General features: G+C 37.4%; 3 protein-coding genes across 7 annotated transcripts; 2 read left to right on the top strand and 1 right to left on the bottom strand.

Annotated features, from left to right (window-relative positions):
- Window positions 1-1,038: 1,038 nt before the first annotated feature.
- LOC116299314 (uncharacterized) lies at window positions 1,039-9,743 on the top strand. Of its 2 annotated transcripts, none has more exons than XM_031707952.2 (7): window positions 1,039-1,162; window positions 2,856-3,104; window positions 3,619-3,837; window positions 4,333-4,530; window positions 5,393-5,616; window positions 6,249-6,768; window positions 6,993-9,743. In XM_031707952.2, the coding sequence occupies exons 1-7, from the start codon at window positions 1,123-1,125 to the stop codon at window positions 7,472-7,474; spliced, it is 1,932 nt and encodes a 643-aa protein (XP_031563812.1). In that variant the 5' UTR covers window positions 1,039-1,122; the 3' UTR covers window positions 7,475-9,743. The 2 variants fall into 2 exon arrangements, with proteins under 2 accessions (XP_031563812.1, XP_031563811.1); XM_031707951.2 differs by having other exon boundaries at window positions 5,393-5,631.
- Window positions 9,600-13,943, bottom strand: LOC116299303 (pentatricopeptide repeat-containing protein 1, mitochondrial). The gene is made up of 7 exons (XM_031707936.2): window positions 13,255-13,943; window positions 13,045-13,179; window positions 11,471-12,319; window positions 10,897-11,016; window positions 10,288-10,383; window positions 10,028-10,120; window positions 9,600-9,938 (listed from the first exon to the last, which is right to left on the bottom strand). Exons 1-7 carry the CDS (start codon window positions 13,867-13,869, stop codon window positions 9,738-9,740), a joined length of 2,109 nt encoding a protein of 702 aa, XP_031563796.2. The 5' UTR covers window positions 13,870-13,943; the 3' UTR covers window positions 9,600-9,737.
- On the top strand, window positions 13,941-23,762 carry LOC116299302 (anoctamin-4). Of its 4 annotated transcripts, none has more exons than XM_031707933.2 (8): window positions 13,941-14,020; window positions 14,899-15,014; window positions 15,850-16,272; window positions 17,783-19,290; window positions 19,697-19,830; window positions 20,191-20,434; window positions 20,722-20,871; window positions 22,984-23,762. In XM_031707933.2, exons 3-8 carry the CDS (start codon window positions 16,003-16,005, stop codon window positions 23,315-23,317), a joined length of 2,640 nt encoding a protein of 879 aa, XP_031563793.1. In that variant the 5' UTR covers window positions 13,941-14,020; window positions 14,899-15,014; window positions 15,850-16,002; the 3' UTR covers window positions 23,318-23,762. The 4 variants fall into 4 exon arrangements, with proteins under 4 accessions (XP_031563793.1, XP_031563792.1, XP_031563795.1 ...); XM_031707932.2 differs by having other exon boundaries at window positions 15,830-16,272; XM_031707935.2 differs by lacking the exon at window positions 14,899-15,014 and having other exon boundaries at window positions 13,946-14,020.
- The last annotated feature ends 221 nt before the right edge of the window (window positions 23,763-23,983 follow it).

The raw sequence follows: 23,983 nt of genomic DNA, 5'->3' as shown, positions 1-23,983 counted from the left end.
TTAATTGAAATCAAAATTACCGACGGTTTTCTCCTGGTTGCGACAACGATTTTTGAAACAGATGCATATGAAAATGCAGCCTACCTACACTTTATACTATAGATGATACCGTGTATTTCAACACTTCATCTCTGACAAGAATGGCAACTCCATCAGCGAAGTACTGTTCTGGTACTCCATCTGAAAGTCTAACCCATAATGCACCTATCAATGTAAGTCCCGTGGGGGGGGGGGGGGGGGGGGTATTCGGCCAAGGGGTGGGGACTTGACAGCAATTGCCCTATTTTACTATGACGTCACTGCTTGTTTATGTGGGGGATAGAATCACCAAATCCAATAGAAAATTCAACAAAATTTGCTCCCTTGTAGTTTCCGGCGTCTACTGGCAATCTTTTGAACGAAATATCCAATGAACAGAACCCTAAAGAAAAGTTTTTTACACTTCCGGTTGACGTCGTCGTCAATACTTTCATTACTGATTCTACATGAAGGAAATAGTTGAATGGCAAAATATTTCTTGATTTGAGTGATGCGTCTCTAAGTTATGAAGGTTTATACTCTCCCAATATGCTAATAAGTGTGACGTCTATTAAGGCTTAATTAAATAAACAAAATCGAACTGGTTCATAGAAACAGTATTTAAAAAGCATCATTATTTTACTCATGGTTTACATGAAATCTATTTTAAATTTATATTTTCAAAATGGCCAGCATTTAGTATATTACTAGTTACAACAAGAACACTCAAATACCTTACTTGACGTCACACTTATTAGCATATTGGAAGTATAAATCTTCATAACTTGGAGACGTATCACTCAAGTTAAAGAATATTTTACCAATCAACTATTTACTTTATGCAGAACCAGTACTGAAAGCATTGTCGAAGGGTTAATTTGCACTTTAAGTACTGGGCTACAAGGTACGCGAGGGCGCCCACCTTGTGAGGAACAAATACCACAGGGAGCCCACCAGCTGGAACTCAGACCCGGAAATTTAACACGATTCCCATAATTCCAGGCGGAATTGGATCGAAAATATTCCCTTCTAAACATCAAAGGATGCCCAACTTCATCTAATTGATTCCTTGATCTCTCTTTGGTTGTTCATTTGGACGTCAAGATGGAATCAGATCCCAATGAATTACTTTCAGCTTTAAGGGGTAAGCCATTGTTTTTGAGATGTTAAAGTTTTATAAAATCAAAAATCAAGGAATCGAAGTTTGGATCTCCTGGTATGCTGAACTTCCGACTTCCGGGATGCGTTTGTATTTCAAGATTGTCTAAACGTTATCAAATTTAGAAAGGAAACGTCAGTCTTGAGGTTATAAAGTTTTATTCTCAACTTCTGTTGAGTATTTGAAGTTTTTGAGGGTCAAAATCTACATCAAAATGTTTCATTTGTTTTGGTTTACATTGATTGGAGAAGGTTTCGAAGTGGTTTGAAGCAGAATTTCGTTTTCTAATAATGGTTAAAATCGTTTCAAATTTACGTACGAAACATAAGCTAGCTTATCCCACAATCAATTGTATAATATCTAAACCATTTCTGATCTTTTTTTATCAAAAATATAGAAGTTGTATAGAAAAATTATATTGTAGATTTAAATGATAAATTTAATATACAATAAGTAATGAAATATCACCTAATAAAGATATACTCTCTCTAAAGATAGTCTTCACAATCATAGAATTATAACATTCTTAATTCTTGTGGTGCAATCACATAACTCAAAATCCCTCAAAATATAAATAACAATGAAGGTTGATCTAATGAGATAAGAAGAGATAACTTAATTGCTAAAAACTAGTGTGAGCTGAGTCAGTGTTTCTAATGAAACAGTAATGATAAAAGGGTAAATTTTACACCATGAAAATTATGGAAAAAAACTGATGTTTCAGACACTAGTCCTTCGTTGGAGTAAATGAAGATGAAAAAACTAGCGTCTGAAGCGTCAGGAAGTTTTTCATCTTTTCACGGTGTAAAATTTACCCTTTTATCATTACTATTCAGGAATACTTTGTTATTGTCAACCAACATGGCAGTTATAATGCAACTGGCTCCGCAAAAATTCCTTCACAAGTGTTAGTCTCATCTATCACTTTTGAACTGTAACAATCAAAGTTTATCATTCTTTAGTCAAATGTTTGAAACATTAGACATTAACGATCATTATATATTCCAATGAATGTTACATTGGCATGCAGACAATATAATCCATTCTCAAAAAGTTTCGTTTCCAATTAAGGCCATTGTGCAAATTTTTTTGTAAAATATTTTGATACATGCAGTAGGGGCCTTAGAGCAGAAAAGGTATCGAGAGTCGAAACTATTGAGATTGCAAGAGGAAGTTAGTAGAAACTAAATAACACTGATGGTTAAATATTCATGAGGTCATATTGATGAATTATAATATACTGTATGTTACATTATGTATATTACTAAGGGAGTTAACACTTTCCTTTTTAGTAGATATATATTAGCATTATTATTTCATAAGTGCTACGCAGTCCACATATTCTCATCTTTGCATCATAATTACCACAACCTAACATCTATTTCACCCCGGCATGCTCTCAGTCTGACCTCTAACTCAGCTGGTAGAGCATCGGTAGTACATTTTCGAAGGTCGTGTGTTCGATTCCCAGCGAGGTCGGAAATTAATTTTTCCGAATTAAATTCCAAGGGCTTTTGCCCGGAATAACCATGCCTAAGCACTATAACTTATCTATATTTCTATACATATATTCAGAGTTGAGCTTGGGTGAATTTATTATCAGTCTACACCAGCCATCTGCCCTTAAGTATCCCTTAATTTATATCATTCAATTTATAATGTATTTTTCATATATTAGATGCAGAGGAGTTCATCTCTGTTGGACTTTCCAAGGAATCATTAAATCGTGAAACAGAAAACAAACGACAAAAGTTAGAAACAAGGTTAAAGAACTTGATCAACAGAAGTACACCTAGAAGTGATGGCCAACTTCCTCCCCGGCCACCAAAATCAGTACAAAATGCAACATGGGAAGAGGAGGAGGAGGGTGAAGATCTTTATGATGATGTAGGCCCTGATATCATTGAAGTGAAAGAAGAATCTGATGGTAAGAATAATTTAATAATACATGTAACTAATATAATGCTGGGTTTCAATCAGCTGATAAATCTTTGAATCTCATTATTTGCTTTATTTAATTAAATGGTGGTCAAAAACTGACTACCATGTTTTGCTATTCAGAAAGAATTGTATTAAAACGTTTAAACTAATTTGCAAGTCAGCTGGTGAGGAACATTTCTGCACAAGACCAAAAATAATGTCTAGTGAATTCAAGCAATTTACAGGGTACATGTAGGCTGTATACACCAAATTGAAATATGGCATTTCATCCAAGTTGAATTATTATCGTTTTGGACTGATTGGCCTACATGTGAATTCAACCCTCTTGTGTTTCCAACAATGAGTTTCCAGTAGTTCAGTGGTAGAATATCTGACCAGAAAACAGAAGGGCATGTGTTCAAATCCTGCCTGGAGTGCAATTTTTTTTCCAAGAAAATTTAGCTGATGAAGCATAATTTAGATCTCTAATAATTATTCCCTTGTCGTCACATGTAATATAGATCGGGTAATATCTCAAAGTCATTTTTCAATGGAAGTACGTGGTGTACCCAAAGAGACACAAGACAATGACACCCAAGAAAGTTACGAAGACATGAGTAACAAAGAAGTGCCACAAGAAGAAATGTATGATGATACAGTCAACACTCCCTCGGAAGACGATTATGAGGAACCTGGCAAAGAAGATTCTACTTCAATTACTGAAGATATAGATTATGAAGGTATAGGGTCTAGTCTAGATTTTGCTGTAAAAATTTGAAATCAGAGGAATCTGTAGCTAGAGCTTCATCTGTGTAGCTGTTATGAAGTAATGTACTAAGTTAAGGAAGATAATTTGAATCAATCTGCTCATTATATGGAAAAGTTTGATTAAAAAGCCCCAAAACTATTTACTTGAATTATTTAAAATTTTCAATGAAGCAAGTGAATATTCTTTCATATATTGTGTTGTAATGAATTCATGAGCTTTCACTGCCTGTGTTGCGATTATGATTCTTGATCCCATAGAGTTTATACAACAATTAAAACAAATTGAATTTATGCCCTTTCCACATGCTGCTCTTTTCATGTGTCCAATCAGCAGTACATTGCCCCAAAACGATTCGCAGTAACAAACCTATTAATGTAATAATTATAGGATTTGAACAAGAGTAGAGCAGCATGACAATAATTAATGTGCCTATGTTGCAAGATTTATTTTGTATCCTGATTTTTAGTTGCAGAACCAAAACATACGCCAGAGGAAGAAAAAAGCGATGATGTATATGAGGGGGTCGATGCTGGCGATGGACAAGAGGAGACTAACAAGGCAGATGCTGAGAGCCTTGAGCAGAAAGACAGAACTATAACACGAGATTTGGAAATGTTAATGAATCCAATCAAAGCTACTGATGTTAAAGAAGTTATTTATAAAGGTATGTAGTCTTAAAAAGTTTACAGAACAACGCATTGATTACTAATATAAGTAGGGAGTGGAGATGGGGCAAAAATGCACAGGACCAACTGTTTTTGATATTTTCACGCAATCTATAACTAGCAGTGGCAAAACATAATTATATAAAACCTTGTGGATCGTTTTGGATTGTTGTGTATGTGGTTCATTGTGGGGCGCTATGGCTGGTTCTGGGTTTTAGTAACTAAGGTATTTGAGTAGAGTATGGGCATTGTTTTGAGGGTTTTACTCATGACAGGGTTTTTTTAGCTTTTCTCCCTCTACAGTCCAATTTGATATTTGAATTATAGCTACCATAATCGCTGACAACAGGATCACCCCAGACCTTGTTGTTTAAGGGTTAGATCAAGCTCTGGGTTATTAGCTGTGCCCTAGCGTACATTAACCTTGTCATCATACTCAATAATAACCGCAGGGACTTTTGTTTGTTTGAACTTCATTGATTATTTTTTGGCCGTTCTCAGTTCACTAGTTATCAATTTTTACTTCTATAACTGTATTAATTTTCCAAGACAATTCTTTATTGATTTATATCATTAGTCAAAAGGAAATGGCTAGCATGGGACTTAGAGTCCCATTCGCACTTTCCGCTTTGGGTAGCATGTTGGTTTTGTAACTTTCCTTCCTGATTGATGCCCAATAAAAAATGTAAAAAAAACCTAGTGTTGGTTTGAGGAATTGATCTTCGAGTTAGCTGTGCTCTGACTTACGTGAGCCAGAACTAAGTCAGACATGCTCTGACTTAGTTCAGTGCAGAGATCGTTTCTGAATCATGGATCAATAAAAATCATGGTCTAATAATGTTACTATCTATAACTCTTCAGGATATCTTGATAAGCATCGCAAGAAGGGCAAGTTATACATTGGTAACAAATGGCAGAAGAGGTACTGTATAGTGAGGAGCTTTGCTATGTATTACTTCATAAACCCAAATTCAGATAGACAAAAGGGAACCATCCTACTGCCAGGATACAAGGTGAAGGTTAACAAGCAATCCAAGTCAAATCGAGAGTTTATTTTAACGAGAGAGAAAGACCGCTCGTATACTGTAAGTATACATAGGGTACGTAATTTTTTAATATTTCTATTGCTGGGTTTTAAGCATAGCTGTCATTTAACTTGTGCAACTGTTGTACTTCTTTTACCCGATATAGATGTAATGTCTTTGATAATATATAATTTCATTCTCTTGGAAATTATTGATGTGAGTGCACTTTATTCATAAGTGAGATTTGACTCATGTTTAAATGATAGTTGATTGTTAAATAAAGTTGATTATTTTTAAATAATTGCTATATACCAGAGATCAGGGTGACACCTCCATAAAAATTATTCAAAATCCTGGAATCCATTTATTAATAAGAGGGAAGCACAGGTGGCATGCGCTGCTAATGCACTGCCTCTCACCAATGCGGCCCGAGTTCGAGTCCTGCCGATCTCGATGTCGTATTTGAGTAGAGTTGTTTGTTGGTTCTCTCCTGTGTTTTGAGGGTTTTTCTCCGGGTTCTCCAGTTTTCGTTCCTCCTCAAAAATCAACTTCTAAATTCTAGTTCGATCTTGGGCTCCACTTAGTTTGGAGCCTAGCTCTGTCTTGATTGTCCCACGCTGTAATATAACAGCTAAAGCTAGTAGATTTGTCCAATCACATGAAGAATTAAAATAATCAAAAAAAAATTTCAGTTTCAGTCAGAATCGAAAGAGGAAATGGTAAAGTGGATGGATGCAATTGAAAAAGCTGCAGGTGGTAAAATATCTAAGCGTCAGAGTGAATATCTTGATTCTTTAAGAAGTGAATCCCCTGACGGTGATGAAGATTCTACCAGCTTGTGTTATGATGATGTCAGTTTAAAGAGTGGGACTATGAATAATGGACAAAGTGGAGGGGGAGAAATCTATGATGACGTCAATGAAAATGATGATTCAGGGTCTGCTACCATTGACTATGAAATCCCTCAAGCTGAAGCTAGTGAAGCAGCAATGGAAGAATCGACAAAGGAAGAAGCAGTCCAAGAAGACTTTTATGAAATGCCAAAAGATGAAAACCAGGAGCGGTCAGCTCCAGTACAGCCTTCACGTCCAGCTGTGGTAGTACAGGCAGCTTCTTCTGTGCCTGGAAAGCCTCCCTCGCATGATATTCCACCAACTACAGAAGAAGAAGAAGAGTTATATGATGATGTTGGAGTTGATGTCTCTCCTCCAGGTACTCCTTCAAACTATTCCTTCAAATTTGATCGAACTCTAAAACAACCTCTGGGCTGATTTAAGTCAGGGCATAATAGCTCACAGATCAAATTGTACTTTAGCATTTTAGGTTCTGGAGTGGGAGGAAAGCCAGAGTGGCATGAGACACGTATTACTTGCCAAAAATGTTTATGCAAGATTAAATTACTATGCATTTTGATTTCAACATGTTTTTTCTTGCAGATGTTGCACAAACTTTGACTAAACCTCAGATGTCCTTGCCAACACCCCCATCTGACATTGGAAGGGCTTCTCCAGGAATGCCACGCCCTGCACTACCCCCACCCCCTGGAGAACCGAAACCAAGCATTCCACCTCGAAGAAATGGTGCATTACCACCAGAACCAGACAAAGAAACAACTGCACCTATTGGTAAAGCTCCGCCACCCCCACCCCCTGAGGAGAATACAATCCCTGACAAAGCCCCACCACCTCCTCCCCCTGAGGAGGAAACAGAAGACCAAGCCATAGACTACTCAAACATTTATCAAGCATTATGGGACTGCAACCCTGATGCAGATGACGAGCTTGAGTTCAGCCGCGGGGATTTAATTTACATTTATGAAAAGCCTCATTCTGATTGGTGGATTGGATCCAAGTATAAGCCACAAGGGTATGAGACGAGACTAATCCCAAGAAACTACCTCACTGAAGCGTACGACTAAATATTTAGAGTAGAGTGCAAATAATATACCCGTGAAATAGATAGCTAGCTAACTAATTACTAACCTTTGGTTGCCTAAGTCTAATTAGTTAAGAAATAGGCGAGCCGTGACGGGTAAACTAGTGCACGTGTTACTCAAGGGCACGCATTTTAAAATATTTTTAAACACGCTTACGAAAACTGAAACAATATTTTGTTGTACATGCTTTTCCTTCATATAGTTTGACATGTTCGCATTTTCGTATCTATTCATCTGCGTATTAAGTTGTCACTCAAAACGCTTGTGCCCTTGTCATGCCTCACTGAATTCCTATGTCTTGTCTAATTAAGCGCTAACTCTCTCCTATTTCATCCTAACTATTTCACGGGTATATTATTTGCATTCTAATGTATATCTTAATTTTTTATTCAAAAATATGGACAGCTGCAACTAATTAGCAATTAGTCCTTGAGCCTGAATGGGCTACGAGTCAATAGCCCATGAGGCTGAAGAACGAATGGGCCATTAACTCATAGGCCAAAAGGGCAAGGACTAATTGTTTTAGTCAAATCCAACTAGTCAATCAAATATATAGATGCAAACAAAAATTTTTTGGTTTTCAAACCGGCACTTTTAGTAGGCTGTAACTTATAGCCTAATAGTAGCTCATCCAATCAAAACGCAGCATTGATGTTAGACCACTAGATGGATTTGACTAACATCTAATATTCCTCTTCGTAATTTCTGGGTGTTTTTTTTGGGAGGTATGGATATTTTCTAGAACTACACAATATACCCTCCTCAGACCCTCCCCACCCCTTGGAAATTCCAATTCCCCTCCATGGGGGTGGTATGGATATTTTCATGGAATTACACATATACCCTCCTCAGACCCTCCCCACCCCTTGGAAATTCCAATCCCCCACCATGGGGGAGGTATGGATATTTTCTGGTACTACACAATACCTCCTCAGACCCTCCCCAACCCTTGGAAATTCCAATGTGGGAGGTAAGGATATTTTCTGGTACTACACAATATACCCTCCTCAGACCCTCCCCACCCCTTGGTAAATTCCAATCCCCCTCCATGAGGGAGGTATGAATATTTTCTGGTACTACACAATATATCCTCCTCATACCCTCCCCACCCCTTGGAAATACCATTCCCTCTCCAGGGGGGAGGTAAGGATATTTTCTGGAACTACGCAGTACACCCTTCTTGGACCCAAAACACTAGCTGTTATTATATATTCATTATTGTAATATTCAGAATTATGGGGTGAATTTTTGTATATTAAAATGCAGGTTATAAATGAATTTTTTGTAAAGGATGAAAAAACATCAATCAAATTGGTAGCTTATTTTACGTTTATTTGAAACATGTTTGATTGGTAGTATTCATCCTTCATGCCTAAAATCTTTTGATTTACATGGCTTTTGCTCAAATTTAAACAGGAATATTTTATAATGCAGGTTACTGTATATCTAGCAATAATTGAAATTTTGTACTCTTAGGCTTTAAATGTAGTCTGGGTAAAAGGTAATGAAATTGTGGCTTAGGATAGGATTTTTCACAGATATAGTTTTGTACGCCATTGCCTGCACTCCATTTCCATTTCCATTTCCACTCCATTTATTTACATATTTATACTAGTTTTATAATGATTTTGAATGGCATACCAGAGTATATTCAACAACCCACTCATATTTTGTAGTCTACAAATATACATACATGTAGTATCTGAAAATGGTTAGACCTTTGCTGTAGCTTGGATGACCAGGTACGATGGTAGTCCTGTCTCACTTAGAGACGTTAGCCATAGTGGAGAGTGTGTTTACTAAAACATTTACAAGAGACAAGTTGGATGTTCCACATTGTGCCATGAGAAAACATCATATAACTGTCAGTCCCCCCCCCCCCTAATAATTGAAAATACCTAGCCATTTACAGTAGTAAAGGAATTAAAAACGCACTGCCCGATGCGAAGAAATGGTGTAATACTGCCAAATATGCACTGTATTCTGATTGGCTGTATTTTCAATGATATATAATAGAATCAATATAGAATAGTGACTAAAATTAAATATAACAAAATACTAATAATTCATAATTATTTCTAATTATAATTCATTATTAATTCATGAATGCAGTATGTATAGTTTATAGCTTTTGATATCAGTAGCAAAAATTTCACAATAAATTGTACAACAATTTTATAGAAAAAATATATTTTACATTTAGCGATAAAATTTCAACGTAATAATTTTGTAATAAAACCTTTTTTTATAAGTGGTCATAACTGATTTCCTCTTTTTCTTTCTTTTCCACTTTGCTGTCATTTTCTGCGTTATGGTGTTTTGGTGCTTTATTTTGCTCAATCTGTTCAATCTGGTGTCTCCATGTCTTATAAAACCTATAGAATCCCAGTCGCTGCTTCCTAATGAACTGGGATTTCTTTTCTTGTCTCGTGACAGCTTTAACCCTCTAAAGAAGTGAGGTGGTATTTTAGCAACGACTCATGATTTTTAAAGGGGGAGGGGTGCTTCAGCTATATCCTTGGTGGGACTACTCACTTTCTTCAGAACATCATTATCAGGTTTATTAGCAATCTCGTCTAGCAGGAGAAGAATTTCTGCTGTTGGTTTAACATGACTTTTCTTCATTTCCTGTTATAATGATAACAAGTACCTTTGTCAATTCTTTGCTCTTCTGTGGGGGGAGGGGGGTTGTGCCCTGGCTCAGCCCAGACTTCGTTTTGGGATCGATTCAAAGTAAAGTTAGTCTTTAGTTTAGAAGAGCTTTTATACAATAGTTAGTGCAATGGTTTACAGACCTTTAAAAGTTCTGTCAAGAATTGAAAATCCTGCCGATATGTTGCATTCTTGATCATTTTGCTGTGCACCAAAATGTCAGGAGGAAATCCTTTTTCCTGAAATTTTTTATAAAAATGTTTTTTTATGATGGTCAAGGTGTTGATCGTGGTTGTCATGATGATGAGAATTATGTGATGTTGCTGATCATGATAGCAATATTGTGATGATGGTGATGATGGTAGTGATGATGATGGTGATGATGATGTTGGTGATGATGATGGTAATAGTGGTGGTTATGATGGTGATGATGATGTTGGTGATGATGATGGTAATAGTGGTGGTTATGATGGTGATGATGATGATCATTGGTGGTGGTAGTGGTGATATGATGATGAGGTTGATGACAAAGATGGTGCTGGAGATGATGTTGATGATCATAATCATCATGATGCCAGTGATAATAAATCTTTATTACTTCTTATTTTAGATCTTGATAATGGAAGTTGTTGTAGAGTCTTAGTAGCCAGAGGCTAATGTTTTTAAACATAAGTATACATGCACAACAGTACTACTAATACATTTAATGTGAATATAGTGTTGACGATGACCTATATCTACCCTGTCTGTACCTCCATTTCCTTCAACAACCACATCCCATCAGATTTTTTCCTGCAGCCTCTTGCTAAGCTTTGATATGTTGTCTTGTTTGGATTCACATCAAACTCTTCTTCAAATATTTTCATATAGGCCTTTATGTATAACAACAAAAAAGAAATAAGTAACCTTTGCAAAAACTAAATTGTGTAAATAATACTAAATGTAGAGTTTTGGTGGATGTCAATCAAAGTGTTTCCATGACATTGTCAGTAAACACAAAGTTGTAAAGAGCACATGCATACGGAATATCATGGAAATGCCTTGTTTGAAGTCCCCCAAAATCTACTTTGCCATCGAACAGCAAATTGTATGATTTTCCGCATGCGATTTAGAAGCGCTGTAGACCTTATTGGTCTTGGTGCAATGTTTTCCTATTTAAGACCACACCTCTTTTTATATTCATGTGTCTTCTCATGCACAACTGTTCAACAAAGAAATAATACTCTAGAGAATGACTAATGGTTTGAAATGGGAAAACGTTGCATTAAGGTAAAGAGGTTTGTCGGTTCTTCATTAAGAGGAGCCACTCGTAACAATTTAACATACTTGTGCTTTTGTAACATCTCCAAATAAAGCTCTTCTCTTGACCAAAGCATTCAAAACTGGTAAATCTGGTTTAATATTCCATTCCTTCATCAAATTAAGAATGTATTCCTCTTCATCAACTTCAAGTTTTGCTATTTGGAGTAAAAGATGAAATGTTCGGATGTCTGGCAAAATATCATTGACGGCCATCAGCTGGAGTATCTCCTCTGTTCCAGTGAATATTGTTGGGGCTGTAGAGTTATCTTTGTCTGACGAAACCTCAAGTGCATTGACTGCAGAATCAGAATCTTCTATATCGAGATATTCTTCCATAGAAGGAGCTGAACTTGAGTCAATTTTAGCATTGCGATCAGTTTTTTCTTTATTCTGGGTTTCATGTTGGAGTGAAGTAAGTTTCTCCATAGCAAAGGTTTCTCTGTTTTCTTTAGCATTTCGTGATCTAGAGTCCCTAACAGCCCTCAATAGAGCATTAAACACAAATAAATCAGGTTTGACGTTATGTTCTTTCATTTCTTTCAAGACCCAGGAGAGTTTGTCTGTGTCTCCTTCCCCAGCACATGCACCTAGTAGTGAAGAATACGTTCGGCAATCAGGCGGCAGATTGTTTGAGCAGATATCTTCATAGATGTCAAGAGTGACAGCCAAACTCTTGGATGAAGCTGCTGCTTTCATGGCTGCATTATAAGTAATGATATCAGGAGTTATTTCATCATTTTTAACTCCTTCTTGGAATTCTTCCCAAAGTTTTAACAGTTGAGACAAAGAAAGGTTTGGTGTTGAAATCTGAGCACAAATGGTAAATAAGCTAGTGAAGGTATGTGCTGTAGGTTGTAAACCCATCTTTTTAATCTGTTGGAAAAAAAAAAGCTTTAATATTTAGATCTTATTAACCAAGCGGGAGGTCTGTACGGGATAATCTTGACCGAGGTCAGAATGTACAGACTAAGCGCAGCGAGGTATGTACCCGACCGAGGTCAAGATTATCCCGTACAGACCGACCGAGCTCGGTTGATAAGAGTTTTATCATATGACCACTTTTCATTGAATAGGACAAAATGTTTTCGCCGTAAGATTAACATGCGATCGGACCGGTTAATACCGGAGAATCTAGACCAGTCCGCGATGCAATCTATCCAATCAGATTGCTCGATTTGCTAGCGTTCAGGCTCTAAGATTCACGGTCATATAATAAGGGTGATTAATAAATGAAATACATAACTTACAGGATTAATTCTCCTAAAGGATGACACAAAATAAGATGGAACTTAATAAAAGGGAATGGAATGAAAGAAAATGAAATGGGACTTGAAAGATGCTAGGGATAAGATCATCATGGTGGACTATTGAAATGAAATAAAATGGGATATACTACATGATATTAGGTGGAATGTCATGGGATGGGAAGAGATGGGATAAAATAAGATGAATAGAATGGGAGGAGAAATGAGTGGAAAAGGAAACCAAATCATCTAGTTTTCATGAGGTTTCTAAAACAAATTAGACACAATCAATCAGCACTGCTTGTGAGTTTACACCATTTTAAATGCATCAACTAACTTGAAGAATGTTCTCACATTATTGTAGTTGTGAAAAGCTTTTCTTATCTTTCCAGTTTTCCCATAACCAGCTATCAATATGTTGAAAATCTCTGTAGTCGGCCTGATGTTTTCTAATCTCATTGAGTTGAACAGCTCTTGAGCCTTGTCAACCTGCAAAAAGACGTTGTAGTTATCTGATTAATTTGGGATCACACAGTCAATCAATCAGTCAGTTATTTTACTTACTTCACGTTCTGATATCAAATGAGCCATTTGTTTAGTATACCAGTCAACCTTTCTTTTTGACATGTTATCATCTATAGGTCTCCTGACCCATCGTTGATCTTCATCCTCCTCACTAAGGTCCTTAAAGGCATAACGAGATGGTCGCATTAAGCTGTCACCTGCCTTTTGAACCTTAGTGCTATATTTAGCATTGGATACTTTCCTTCTTGTCGACTTATTCTTGAATTTCCGTGCTTTGGTATCATCATTATCCTCCTCCTCCTCATCATCATCATCATTACTGTTAACAATATTTCCAGATTTAAAAGTTGATAGTCCTGAATACCCTGCTTTCCAGTTCTTTCTGCTTCCCAAAAAGCTTCCAAAATTTGTAAAAAGAATTTGGCGGGCAAAAAAATGCTGATAACGTGTTGCAATATTTGCGAACTTTCCAGTTTTCATTTGATGAGCTCCAACCTCCAAATTTGCTAAAGACGAAACAGAACTATAATACCTAACACTGTTTCTACTATCTATAGATAATGTATTCAATAAGGTAGAACCTCTAAATCTCAATATTTCGATGTATTTTTTACAGTAAACTTGTCTGCACATTCGAAGCAATGCGTACGCCATTTTGAATTGTGGGTTTAGTCCGCTGTTCGTAGTTAATGCGGGCTCACTAGTATACCCGCAGTGTATTGTGGGTAGAGATCAACATCGCGTTCTGATGCATCAGTCTTCTTCAAAGTGCAACAAATACTGAAATAACTCCCAGAAAAAACAGGTAAATGTCTTAAAAAGCAGTTCATTAGCCTTTCTATCCATACTTAGGTCTATTTTTTATACAGATTATAAATAAAATATTATTTTTTAGTCGGTAAGCATTATATATCCGGTTTTAATTTCAACTTCAACTTGTTTATTTACACTTTTTTTTGATATACAGTTGTATATTTACAGGATATAAAATACGAATACATATTGTAATACAAATAAAGGAAATTATATTATTTTAGGTAATAAAAGTGTAGGGCGATTAAAGTAGCTTAATTGCCCTCAATGTTGCCTTAATATTCTGGAGCTGGATAGTCAAATACGTGCAGTAAAAAAACTATAATATTGATCTTTAATCAAATATTGCTTTACAGCTCAGAAATTATAGTTAGCTTAAAACACCTAGAATATAAAGTACGTTTTATTAGAAAATATATCTGGAAAGTGAAATCTGTTACTGGCCTTATGCTCCACAAATATCAGTACAAGATTTGACTTGCTGAAGTTGAGTTCGATCAAGGGTCATTAACCATGTATAATACACGACGAGCATGGGCAAATATTACATCTTTATTTAATGCATAAACTTTGACTGTTTAAGATATAAATATCGATTACTCATATTTTAATAATTATTTAATATAACATTTAAAATATTTCTTAAAATTAAGGATTATTAATTACTTTCAGAAAAAATATTTTTACCTTGAAATTCTTTTTTGTGAAGTGCTTCATCCCATTGCGATATATAGAAAGGAGTTGAGGCAGATACCCGCAGTTTATTTATTATTTGTTTATGTAAATGAAGCCTTTTGCAAACACAATATCCACGAGTTTAATATGAACGGGTTCAATAATAATTGTCTTTTTCGTGCGGCATTTTATTAGGCTCATCTTCTGAAACATGAGCACTGCCACAGTTCGTTTCTACTTTAACCCGCCCAAAATCCAACCTCTGAAGGATTAGTGGAGTAATCCCTCTTCACAATCGATAATCCAATTTGGTAAGTAAAAAATTTATTAATTTAATCAGATTTCGTATATGCATTTTTTTTCAATTCAGTTTTTTTCGGTTCGTGACACTTCGAAATTAATCAAACTGCCTTTGGCGAACTCGTGGATATACCCTGTGCTTTTTTTTGTGCAAAAGCAAAGTAATCCTCGTGTCAAATGTTAATTATATTTTTAGTTGTTTTGTAGAGAGAACTTTGTTTTCAATTTGCTTGATGATTTAGGGCGTGTTTATAGGGCGTGTTAGGAGTTCTGAGAGTTTCAAAGTTAGGTATTTCTTTACAGTTTCCCTATTTTTCTCTTCTGGTAACTTTCTTACGCCTGAAGTCTCGCGTGTGCGTGCCATTTGAGTGACTGAAAAATGGAAGAAAAGAATGGTTGGGAAAATGGGAATTGTATGGTAAATCTAGTTGTTTTGTTTGCTGTTTAGCGACTAGCAAAACGCTTTCTTTTTGGTTAATTTGTTTACGACTACATTTTCCCGCCATTTTCCACTTTTAACACCTATGTTTCTATAATCCTTGTTAAAATCAGTGGCGCTGGGTTAAATTCCACGACATACTTTCGACTAATTTAAAAAGGATTTATTTGTCTGTGAAATTTACAAAGTTGTTGAAATATTAATGACAAAAACAATATCAGCTGTAGAGCGTTTGGCATGAACTGGTACCTGTTCATACTATATACATTAACACAACTGTACCGACTTAAATCCAAACTCCTTTCGAAAACCTAACAAATGTTAATAGCAATGTAAATAAGAAATATCAAAGTGCTTTTTGAGCGTTTAGATTAATAATGGAGGCAGGCGATGATATTCCTCAACAGGCATATTCTAAAGAAGATGAGAAGAAAACCCAAAACTTGAAGCTTCTCTCCCTTGCGTCGTCTAGTGGTGTGGAGAAACACTCCTCGTTGGCAAGGAATTCTAGTTTTGCGAAGGCAGTTCTCGAGAAGCCGCCGAAATCAGTTACGTTCAATATGGAACCAGGGAATGTAGATGAAATAGAGCTCATTGAGCAGAGAAAAGCGAGCGCGAAGAGTGGAAACGTTAGATCCAAGTCCAGAGATTCCAAACTCATTGAACAAGGCCAGAAAGTAGACTATGTTCTTGTCTACGAAGAGAGAAACGACTTGGAAGGCGAAGAATTAAAGAAGGAGGAAAAAAGGCTTGAAAAACGAGATTATTTTGAAAGTAAACTCAGAGAGAAGGGCTTACTTCTGCAGCATGTCGACTCGGACTTAAACGAGGTAAGATAGACTAAAGTTTATTACTTATGCAGTGGCAAATTTTCGATGACAATCAACCGTACCCTTTCATTCCCCACGCCTTTTATTTCTTTCCTTGGTTCCTGTTTGAAATAAAATACCCAGACGTCCCATATTTTTGACAATCTTACGAGCCATTTCACGGTTCCAGCAGCCTTTGATTTTGAAAATGATGATGTAATATTTTCGTTTTGTTTCATAAAATATACTACCTATCCTCGGAATCGATTCCAGCAATCGTGTCTTGTCATTCCCAATCTCTGACGCATGACAAAACGGTCCTCCAATTACCATGGCAGAATGGTTCTCTGACGTAATTAATATCAAATACCCACTCAAAGCACTGGAAAAAATTAATCCTGCTCGACATTAGAACTGGGCACGATAGTCCGTGGCAAAATGGTCTCAATCAAAAACATCCTGTATGGTTTTCATAGCGCGTTATAGTCTAAGTCCTATAGGGTATATTGTTATCTTCATTCACGTCAACGCGCGCTGTGGTTTCAGAGTACGTTTCTCATAGCGCGCCGTGGTCTAAGTCCTATAGGGTATAGTCTTATCTTCATTCACGTCAACGCGAACATCATTGGTAGGTAAAAGCAAATTGGCTATTGGAGGAAACATCAGAGGGCCATTCTGCCATCACAATGGACCATTTTGCCATGCCACAAATCTCGCTATAAGGGTAGAAATCGATTGAAATATTTGACGTCACTACATTAAATTCCTGTCTGGTATCAGTCCCATTCCCGGTTAATCCTGTCAATGGGTAACTAAAGCACTATTATTACTTACATTACTTCATTTTCTGGACTACAAACTATTAAGACACGAGATGAAAGACGGAACCGTAGACGAACGGACGACAGTAGCTCCGATACGGTCCCGGGATTTGAACTGGTGAGGTGCGAGCGGCGCTGCATGCCCACCATACGCGCCAGTCAAACAAATTTCTCTGACATACTCGTACTGTCTCTTTCTCTAGTAACCATGTAATTTCTCTCCTAAAATTTGTTTAATAATGGTGAACAGTGTGTCACATAGAAGTTAAAGCGATATGATAGTTCATGTTGGATGACATAACAAAAGCCGCCATGTTGGGTAATGTAACAAATGATTGATGATAAAGGCGCGATAACACGGAACAATTTTTCTCTGCAACTTGTCTCGCAAAGGCGTTGCGACACAATATACGTGGAGCATTGTAGCGTGTAACCAGCGCAATGTGAAAAAGTGTCGCAAAACAAGTTGCAGCAATAGACCCTTTGCAGCTCAATTTGGAAACCTAAAATTCTTTTGTTTTGTCATCCAAATTAAGCAGCTTTGAAGTCTATTGTTGCAAAAAGTAGAATTCGTTTTACTTTTGGCAACGATTGCGTCTTCGTTGCACCGTGTAAACGCTCTTGCAACTTGTGTCGCAACGGTGTTGTGAGGCAAGTTGCAGAGCACTACTCCGTGTAATTGCGCCTTAAACGACATTTCTTTTATTTAGGAATACAACAAAATCTTCGTTCTGATTCATGCCCCTTGGGACGTTCTAGCAATGTGCGCGGAGGAGATGATGATTCGTGCACCTGTGCGCAAGGCTGAACCTCGTCCGCCGCTGACCGGCATTAGTGGACTTTATAAACGAATGATTGACATGATGGAAATCTTCAAGCCACTTTCTTTCGGCCAAGAGACGAAGCAACGCTTCGTGAACGCATTTTTCAACCAAGATAAACTGGAATCTTTTCTCATTGACGACAAAGAAACTTTCTTCAATGATATCGACCGCACCAGGATGGTTAATAGGATACTTCATTGCGCCCACTTTTCCGCCAAAGGCCACGACTTTGGAATTGACCGACTGCTTTACGAAGGGGCCTATCAAGCTGGTTATACACTCCACGAAGGAAATTGCGAAGTTCCGCCGGATGTTTCGTCGGCAAGCCCTCGGCAAGGGCTTCGGTATTCTTGGGCATCCTTTGGTCAGTGGTTCAGGTTTCAACCCTTAAATGCTATAAAAGAGTATTTTGGAGTGCGTGTTGCTTTGTACTTCGCATGGTTGGGACTGTATAACTTCAGCCTTATAGGCGCGTCAATTGTCGGGCTGATTTGCTTTTTCGTTGGTCTTGGATCGATGAACAGTTTCATTCCCGCTCAAGAAATTTGTAACAAGAGCAACGAAAGATTGTTTTATATGTGCCCGCTATGTGACGTTGATTGCAGCTACTGGACGCTCGGGAGAAGTTGCAAGTACGCGCGGTTGACGCACCTGTTTGACCACGATGGTACTGTCTTCTTTGCTGCCTTTATGTCCCTATGGGCGACCATATTCCTCGAAGTATGGAAGCGCAAACAAATAAGTCTTGCGTTTGATTGGGACATGATGAACTATGAGGACGAGTTCGAGCCTGTACGACCGAGCTATGTGGCTGCAGTGAAGGAGAAACGGCGGAATCCTGTCAACGGACAAATGGAGCCATATATTCCATACTCCACTCAGCTTATCCGCAAAACGTGTTCTTTAGCCGTGGTGGTTTTTATGGTCCTTTTAGTTGTTGCCGCTGTTGCTGGAGTCGTCATTTACCGGGCTGCCGTATCTGCGGCTTTGTATGCTTTCCCTCGGGAAGACGTTCGACGTGGCGCACGAATCATAACATCCGTCACGGCCTCGTGTATCAATCTTGCAGCGATCACTATCCTGAGCTTTGTTTACGAAAAAATCGCGGTATGGTTAACAAACTGGGAGAACCCGCGCACAACTTCTGAATACTCCGATGGCCTTACCTTCAAGATGTTTCTGTTCCAATCGGTCAACATGTATTCGTCGTTGTTCTATATTGCGTTCTTCAAAGGCAGTATGATAGTCGGGGTACCTGGGCGGTATAACAGGATTGCTGGAGGTCGCATGGAAGGCTGTGACCCCTCTGGGTGTCTGATAGAACTTTGTATTCAGTTGGCTATCATTCTAGTTGGCAAGCAGATCATTTCACTATTTTTCAAGTTTATTGTACCGTAAGTAATTGCTTGTAGTTGCCTTTCGTAGCATAGTTGAAACCCAGAGAGTATGAAATACTTTACGTTCTCTTGTTGCAGCATATTGTACCCATTTTCATTATTGTACCCAGACAACTAGCGATGATTAAGAAGACTAGGCTTAAATTGGCTTCCGTCAATCAAATTTCCAACGGTCTTAGATAGTTTTGGCCAAATTCGCAGACGTTTCCAAAGTCGTCACGCAACGTTACTCTCCGACGAAGGGTCGTCACAAAACGTTGCGTGACGAAGTGACTACCCTAAGCATAGGAGACTAAGCTATCTTTGAAGAAAGCAAAAAATTGTTTCATGAGCTTTGTCAGTGTTTGCGTAGTGATAATGAATATAGGTGTAAAACATTATTTTCTATATTATATTTCTTTAGTTGTGCATTAAAATGGTGGCACAGACGAGCACAGAAGGATTTGTTAGAAAATGATGAGCTGGACCAGTGGGAGAGAGACTACTTACTGAACCCTGAGCCAGAATTTAGGATGTTCTACGAATACCACGATATCGGTAAGGTTTTCTCCTCTTCAGTTCAATTAACACTAAAAATGAATGCAAATACATGAATGGCCATTAACACTAAAAATGAATGCAAATACATGAATGACGGCCATGTTGGTTATCTCGTTCATCCAACATAGCGGCGATGGCTGGCGTCACATGCAAACCTAACTCTTGTTTTTTTGATATGGGTAATTTGCATAATCCCGAATAGACCTTTTCTGAAATTGCGAACATGTTGCATTGTGGTATAGCTTGGGTACAACATCTGTCGTTCATCATGTCACATCATTGATGACTACCCAAGCAAGACCATAATGTGCTCATGCAAATGACATATAATGACTAACATTCTACCGTTTCCTCCAGTCATCCAGTTTGGCTTCGTTACCATGTTTGTCGCGGCCTTCCCTCTCGCCCCATTCTTCGCTCTTCTCAACAACATCCTTGAACTTCGAATAGACGCGATCAACTTTGTGGTGAATTTCCGAAGACCAGTAGCAGAGCGGGCTCAAGATATTGGATCCTGGTTGGGCATCCTACAGATTATGAGTAAAATAGCGGTCATTGTGAACTCTTTCGTTATTGCTTTTACTTCGGAGTTTATTCCAAGGTATGTGTGCCATCCGTCCAACCCTAATGATCTTACAATTGAAGCTAATAGACGTCGTAAGCTTGGGAGTAATGTTTTCCCTTTTTCAAACCACGTGTTATTCTCTTCAGAATAAGATTTCTTGTTTCAGATGCATTCTGGTCTAGCTTGGGTACAAGATGCACCTTGCACCAACACCAGAATGCATCATATAAGACCTTAGATTTCTGACTCCCAACTTAATCTCCTCTCGGCCAAATTCCATACACAGGTTACCCAACAATTGACTGATGTTATCTTGTTATTAGGATTGTGTATCAATATGGATACAGTCCCGATGGAAGTCTCAAGGGATACGTCAATAATAGTCTTTCATATTTCAACGTGAAAGACTTTGAACCGCAGTCCGTACCGCTCGATACTTTCCAGCATCTTTCGTTTAACAACAGCTTTTGTAGGTAGGTATAATCGATATCCAATCGCCAACTAATCGATAGTTGATCGCATGATTGATAACGAATATACATATAGGTATAATCGATATCCAATCGCCAACTAATCGATAGTTGATCGCATGATTGATAACGAATATACACATAGGTAAAATCGATATCTAATCGCCAACTAATCGATAGTTGATCGCATGTTTGATAACGAACATACATCTAGGTATAATCGACATCTAATCGCCAACTAATCGATAGTTGATCGCATGATTGATAACGAATATACATCTAGGTATAATCGATATCTAATCGCCAACCAATCGGGTATTTGATAATTTAAAGAATTAAAAAACTATTCAATATTAGTCAAATCCAACTAGTGGTCTATCATCAATGCTGCGTTCTGATTGGACGAGCTACTACTAGGTTATAAGTGATAGCCTACGATTAGCAAAAAGTTCCAGCTTTGAAAACCAAAACATTAAATTTAACATCAATTTAAAACTTGTTTGTATCTATATATTTGACCGACTAGTTGGATGTGACTAAAACAATTAGTCCTCTCGCCATCATGGCATATGAGTTAAGGAGGCTCAGGGTAGTTTTGGTCTGGCACACCTAGCCGCATTGAAACGGCTACAACTTCGTCTTGAATAACTCGATCTGCAAGCGCTTTTCACACAATGTCAGGAAAGGATTAAAGGTTTCAAAAATGATAAATTAGTTTAAAGCGGCCTTTTCATTATGACGTAATGATGACATCATAGAAATCGTTTACCGCTTATTTTCTCGAAAGCTAGACCTAAACTTTCAAAGCGACTTGCACCAGTCGATATTATTCATCAAGGCACCCAGCATATTGCAATATGAAGAAAATGTATGAGAGCGTTTTCCAAATATTACACGGTGAATATTTTCATGGACTTTTACTATTATTTCCAGCGTGTCAACTTTATACCCTCAAAATCGGGACTTTCATTTAGTGGATTCAATATTTTTAGTAGCTAGAATATAGGTACGTATATAGACACTGTCCTTATTGAGTATGAATCAAATTGTGACTTTCTTTCTAACGTTATGGATTTTTTGATATGAAGCTAAATGACCCCATTTGTTGTCAAAAGCGATAGAAAATATCGTTGAAAGCGGCATTCAAAAAATCGTCGAACGATTTTTTTCTAAATGAAGTCACTAAAAGATGTATCTTTTACAAATATTCTCCTTTAATTTCATATGCATTGAAGGGTTTTAAGGCAGTCAAATAAAAATAAGTACGCTCATAACTACTTTCGCTCACCGGGCTGCTTGTTGATTATTCACGCTTGACTTCCGTGTTATTCCTTGTCGTGTGCTGTTAGTATCGAGCGTACTTATTTTTATTTGACTGCCTTAAAACCCTTCAATGCATATGAAATTAAAGGAGAATATTTGTAAAAGATACATCTTTTAGTGACTTCATTTAGAAAAAAATCGTTCGACGATTTTTTGAATGCCGCTTTCAACGATATTTTCTATCGCTTTTGACAACAAATGGGGTCATTTAGCTTCATATCAAAAAATCCATAACGTTAGAAAGAAAGTCACAATTTGATTCATACTCAATAAGGACAGTGTCTATATACGTACCTATATTCTAGCTACTAAAAATATTGAATCCACTAAATGAAAGTCCCGAGTTTGAGGGTATAAAGTTGACACGCTGGAAATAATAGTAAAAGTCCATGAAAATATTCACCGCGTAATATTTGGAAAACGCTCTCATACATTTTTTTTATATTGCAATATGTTAGGTGCCTTGATGAATACTATCGACTGGTGCAAGTCGCTTTGAAAGTTTAGGTCTAGTTTTCGAGAAAATAAGCGGTAAACGATTTCTATGATGTCATCATTACGTCATAATGAAAAGGCCGCTTTAAACTAATTTATCATTTTTGAAACCTTTAATCCTTTCCTGACATTGTGTGAAAAGCGCTTGCAGATCGAGTTATTCAAGACGAAGTTGTAGCCGTTTCAATGCGGCTAGGTGTGCCAGACTAAAACTACCCAAAACCTCCTTAATAGCCTATTCGGACGCGAGGACTAATTGCTAATGATTATCATTATTATCATTATTATTTTCATCAGGTACAAGGAATACTTCGAGCCCCAATACCCATACCGATACGACCGCCAGTTCTACTACGTCCTTGCAGTTCGGCTGGCTTTCGTCATCATCTTTCAGTACTTGGTGTTTTTCACTGTTCAATTCCTAGACTGGCTCATTCCTGACGTACCATATCACCTCGATGTCAGCATCAAGCGAGAGGCTTTCATCGCTAAGAAATGCATGACGAAAAGTGAAATCACCGCCACCAAAGAATACGACGAGGTGTCGGAGAACTCGATGTACGAGTCGTGTGAGAGTTTAGCGAGAAACCGAGGCAAGAAGGGTGTGGTTTACAGCGAACATGAAGTCTGACAAATGCAAGGTCTAAAGAAAGTTCATAAACTTTATCTGATTGGTTGGAATTGAGGAAAATATCCTGATAATGATTGGATGGGTTTGAGACATACTGCGATTTGATTGGCTGGTCTTTAGATCAATACTCCGATTTGATTGGCTGGTTCTTGAAACACATTCCGATCTGATTAGCTAGATCTGAGACCAAATAAACATTTGTCTGCTACTTAGTTTTGTATGGATTTATAGTTTTCTTTCGTGATGTTTTGATTAAAAATTCGTAGCGTGTAAATCGGCCTTTATGATTGGCGGGTAAAAGACAATAGAAAGCCATTGCAGAGCTAGAGTGACGTCATACGTGTTACGTGCTAAAAGCCATATCTGTTAAAAAAATCTTGACAAATCTGTCCATATCTGCCAAGTTTATCTTACAAGTACTCTGATTAAATCAATTTTTTCAACATCTTTTTTTCCTGCGTGCAATTTAATCTATATTTAGTAAAAAAAAGACATAAATAAAAGATGTTTTGTGGAGCAAATGAGTATATTTAATATTTGGACTAACCGTGTGGTCTTAAGTCCTTGATAACAAATTATGTCTTTTTTGCTTTATCCACTTTAGTTTTGTCTCGGATAAAAAAGGCAATTATTTTAGCCGTTGGTCTCTCTCTCCTTTTTTAATCG

The sequence above is a fragment of the Actinia tenebrosa genome, unplaced genomic scaffold (genome assembly GCF_029948245.1).
Source record: "Actinia tenebrosa isolate PJP-AT-01 unplaced genomic scaffold, QUT_ActTen_1.0 PGA_scaffold17__23_contigs__length_9995812, whole genome shotgun sequence".
Lineage (NCBI taxonomy): Eukaryota > Metazoa > Cnidaria > Anthozoa > Actiniaria > Actiniidae > Actinia > Actinia tenebrosa.
Note: the sequence above shows the minus strand (reverse complement) of the source record. Positions and strands in the feature narration are given on the sequence as shown.

What these genes read in the sequence shown, in the direction of transcription:
- LOC116299314 (XM_031707951.2), top strand. Translation starts at nt 1,123, where the DNA reads ATGGAATCAGATCCCAATGAATTACTTTCAGCTTTAAGGG. An exon ending in TAAAGAAGTTATTTATAAAG is followed by an intron (nt 4,531 to 5,392) that starts GTATGTAGTCTT and finishes ATAACTCTTCAG; the next exon opens with GATATCTTGATAAGCATCGC. An exon ending in AGTTGATGTCTCTCCTCCAG is followed by an intron (nt 6,769 to 6,992) that starts GTACTCCTTCAA and finishes TTTTTCTTGCAG; the next exon opens with ATGTTGCACAAACTTTGACT.
- LOC116299303 (XM_031707936.2), bottom strand. Translation starts at nt 13,869, where the DNA reads ATGGCGTACGCATTGCTTCGAATGTGCAGACAAGTTTACTGTAAAAAA. An exon ending in ATTTGATATCAGAACGTGAA is followed by an intron (nt 13,180 to 13,254) that starts GTAAGTAAAATA and finishes GTCTTTTTGCAG; the next exon opens with GTTGACAAGGCTCAAGAGCT. An exon ending in GGTTGTTGAAGGAAATGGAG is followed by an intron (nt 10,384 to 10,896) that starts GTACAGACAGGG and finishes AAAAAATTTCAG; the next exon opens with GAAAAAGGATTTCCTCCTGA.
- LOC116299302 (XM_031707933.2), top strand. Translation starts at nt 16,003, where the DNA reads ATGGAACCAGGGAATGTAGATGAAATAGAGCTCATTGAGCAGAGAAAA. An exon ending in TCGACTCGGACTTAAACGAG is followed by an intron (nt 16,273 to 17,782) that starts GTAAGATAGACT and finishes TCTTTTATTTAG; the next exon opens with GAATACAACAAAATCTTCGT. An exon ending in CTACGAATACCACGATATCG is followed by an intron (nt 19,831 to 20,190) that starts GTAAGGTTTTCT and finishes CGTTTCCTCCAG; the next exon opens with TCATCCAGTTTGGCTTCGTT.